The sequence below is a fragment of the Nestor notabilis genome, unplaced genomic scaffold (genome assembly GCF_000696875.1).
Source record: "Nestor notabilis isolate BGI_N333 unplaced genomic scaffold, ASM69687v1 scaffold25284, whole genome shotgun sequence".
NCBI classification, from domain to species: domain Eukaryota; kingdom Metazoa; phylum Chordata; class Aves; order Psittaciformes; family Psittacidae; genus Nestor; species Nestor notabilis.
In genome coordinates, this window is record NW_009925510.1 from 333 (window position 1) to 3,475 (window position 3,143).

The 3,143-nt window shown below is 58.7% G+C and overlaps 1 protein-coding gene across 1 annotated transcript; it reads right to left on the reverse strand.

Annotated features, from left to right (window-relative positions):
• Nucleotides 1–90: 90 nt before the first annotated feature.
• Nucleotides 91–2,670, reverse strand: LSM12 (LSM12 homolog (S. cerevisiae); the record flags this gene model as incomplete). Its single annotated transcript, XM_010013098.1, has 4 exons — nucleotides 91–183; nucleotides 292–418; nucleotides 570–676; nucleotides 2,537–2,670. Coding segments are annotated over 4 exons (461 nt in total), but the record flags the coding sequence as incomplete, so codon positions are not given.
• Between the last annotated feature and the right edge of the window lie 473 nt (nucleotides 2,671–3,143).

The window sequence follows — 3,143 nt, forward strand, 5'->3', positions numbered from 1 at the left end:
TGGGAAATCAAATTTGGATCTACCCCCCCCCCCTCCAACCCCTCCCATTGGCACCGCAGCCACCAGAGCCGAGCGGGTGTCCTGGGGGTCTCAGGATGACAGGGGGGTCTCCTTCTGTGGCTGCTGTGCTTGTGAACGCTGCATCACCTTCTGGCTCTCCACGTCTCGGAAGTGCTTCTCCACCTGCGGCAGGGAAACACGGATGGAGGGGATGGGAAGAGGGGGTTAGGGGGGGGGAGGCCCATAACGAGCTCGGAGTCCCCAGGAACACCCACACCCTCCCATACTCACTATCTTGCGTACGTGGCTCAGCGCGCTGCCCTCTTTGCCTTTGCAGTTTTCCACCTGGTAGGGGGGGGCGATGACAACTTCCTCCATCACAACGATGTTCTTCTCCTGCCATTTACAGTCTTTAATGCTGCGGGGAAGGGAAGGAGGATCAGGGACACCACAGGGGGCTCTGGGCTGTGTGTCACCCCCCAGCCCCTGCACATGCTACCCTTTGTCCCCAGGCAGCCCAAGGGACCTGCTCTGGGATACGGGGAATTCCAAGGCCCTGAGGAGGGGACTTACGTCTTGTGGATGGAAAAAAAAGCCCCTCCAGCGAGACCCCAGCACTGATTGCATAGGCCTGGCTCAGCTTCTCCTCCTTCTCCGTCCGCGCTTTGTTGGCGAGCTGGAGGGGACACACGGGAGAGGGGTCCTGAGCATCACCCATGGACATGGGCACCCCCACAGGCAACCTCCCCCTCCACACCCATATCCACAAGGATTCCAGGCCATGGTTCAGTTCCTTTTGGGGTCAGTGTCCTCTCGCGTTCTCCTGCTCGCCTGGCTCAGCTTCTCCTCCTTCTCCGTCCGCGCTTTGTTGGCGAGCTGGAGGGGACACACGGGAGAGGGGTCCTGAGCATCACCCATGGACATGGGCACCCCCACAGGCAACCTCCCCCTCCACACCCATATCCACAAGGATTCCAGGCCATGGTTCAGTTCCTTTTGGGGTCAGTGTCCTCTCGCGTTCTCCTGCTCCAGGCACAGGGATGAAGCATCTCCAGGGCTGGATGAAAAAGCACCACCTTTCCCAAAGTAATTCCTGCCTTTAAATCCAAATCATGTCCCAGCGCTGGCTCCCTGCTCGGGACAGGAAAGCTGAGCCCAGAATGACCACGAACGGGTCAATGTATGAGCAGCTTCATCCTGGAGCAGTTCTTCTGTTCCAAACCCCAACGTGTAGTATTTGGGAATCACATCCAGCTTCCAAACTGCATCTGAGTCCCCCCACATGCTCCTTCAACAATTTCCCAAGCCTCAGGATGCTCCAGCAGTGGTGGGAACAGCCCTGGGAGGAGCTGGGTGAACAGAGGCCACCACTAGGAGATGGAGAACCTGGAGAGGAGCGGGATGAGAAGCAGCTCCTGGACCCCAGGATCAGATATGTCCCTGCAATGGGATGTGCTCTCCCAATCCATCACCGACACCTCCACATCACACACACCAAGCCTCCAACTTCCAGCATTTCCAATTCAAGGATCCACGGCTTCACCCCCTGCAGTGAGCATCGGAAGGCAGCAGTATCAGCGAGGAGACCTTGTGTGCCAGCAGCATGGATGAGAGATCCCCATCCATGGAATGATGGGGAAGTCATCATCCCCATGTGGTGAGGGGCACTGAGCACCCCTCCTGCAGCAGCAGCATTCCTGCCCCTTCCACAGATCCCCAGGGCTGGATCCTGCTGTGTCCCAGCTTTGGGTCCCACTGTTCCCTCTCCATAGGACCAGGCAGGGCTGAGCAGCTCCTGGGGGTCTGCCCACTCTCTGGAGCACCACGAGCATTCCCATGTGCCAAGAGCTGCATTCCCAGCTCTGGAGCCTGTATCCCAGTCCTGCAGCACCAGCAAGCCCAGCCCGGCTCCTCACCCATGGCGGAAGGGATGAGCAGAGCACCCTCCTCGCTGCACAACTGCCTCCCATGCAGTGTTTTCCCACATCCTAATCCATGGGGAAGGAGACCAAGGGGTGCCTGGATGTGACACTGACCTGCCTGCCAGGAGGGGTGTCCCCATGAGACGAGGTGACAACTGAGACCCCAGTGCCAGGCCGCACTCTCCCTTTTCCCAGTAGCACCCTGGGAATGGGAAGGGATGCCCCTGCAGGAGGAGGGGAAGCAGCTCCTCAAAACCCAACTGGCTGGACCCAGCTCTCTCAGCCTGTCCTGTGCTCATCACCGCCTCCTGAGGGTGCTCGATCCCATCGGCCACCTCCCTGACACAGATGTTGAATGGGATCGATCCCAACACCGATCCCTGAGGAACACCGCCTGTCATTGATCTCCACTTGGACATGAAGCCATGGACCACAGCTCCAGATGTGCCCATTCCTTACACACCGAGTGGTCCCTCAGCTGAGCATCCAAGTGATGTGCTGACCCCTGCTCCAGCTCCATCCTCCCTGCTCTCCGCTGGTGAAACACAAGGATCCAGGAGGAAAAAAATCCGCAGCAGGAAAAGGGCATTCCCAGCACTGGGAGCAGCTCTTACCTTGCTGACATTGAGGGAAGCCAAGGGAGGGGGGGTTTCTGTGCGGTCATTGATTATTTCCACTTCTGACACATACTGTAGGTTGACAAGCAGGATGTCCGCGTGGTTGGGCTTCCCGCTGGAAGAGGGGCATTCTGAGGGAGGGAATGTTAAGGAATACACATCCCAATGGACACAGCTGCAGGCGGAGATGCGGAGTGGTCCAGGAGAGCACCCGGGTCCCAGGGTCCCTCCTCAGCCAATGGGGGGAGACCCCAACGCCCCTCGTCTCCTCTGGGATCCATTCAATGCTGCTTCAGCTTTCCCGGCTACATCAGGCATTATCCCAGCCTGGGATGCTGGGAAGAGCATCCCAACAAGCCATTTAGTCCCAAGTGCTGAGCACAAGCACCAACAACCAGCACACCTCAACCTGCACCTTGGGAACCATGGATGGAGGGAGCAGAGAGCTAAGAGTGTGGAAAACCCCATGGAATGGGATGGGAGGGACCTTAAAGCTCCTCCAGCTGCGGCCCCCCCTTTCCCTAGAGCAGGCTGCTCTTGTCCCACCCCTTATTCCTTGGGAGCAGGGACCAACTCTGGCCTGTCCCCTATGGGGCTCCCCCCC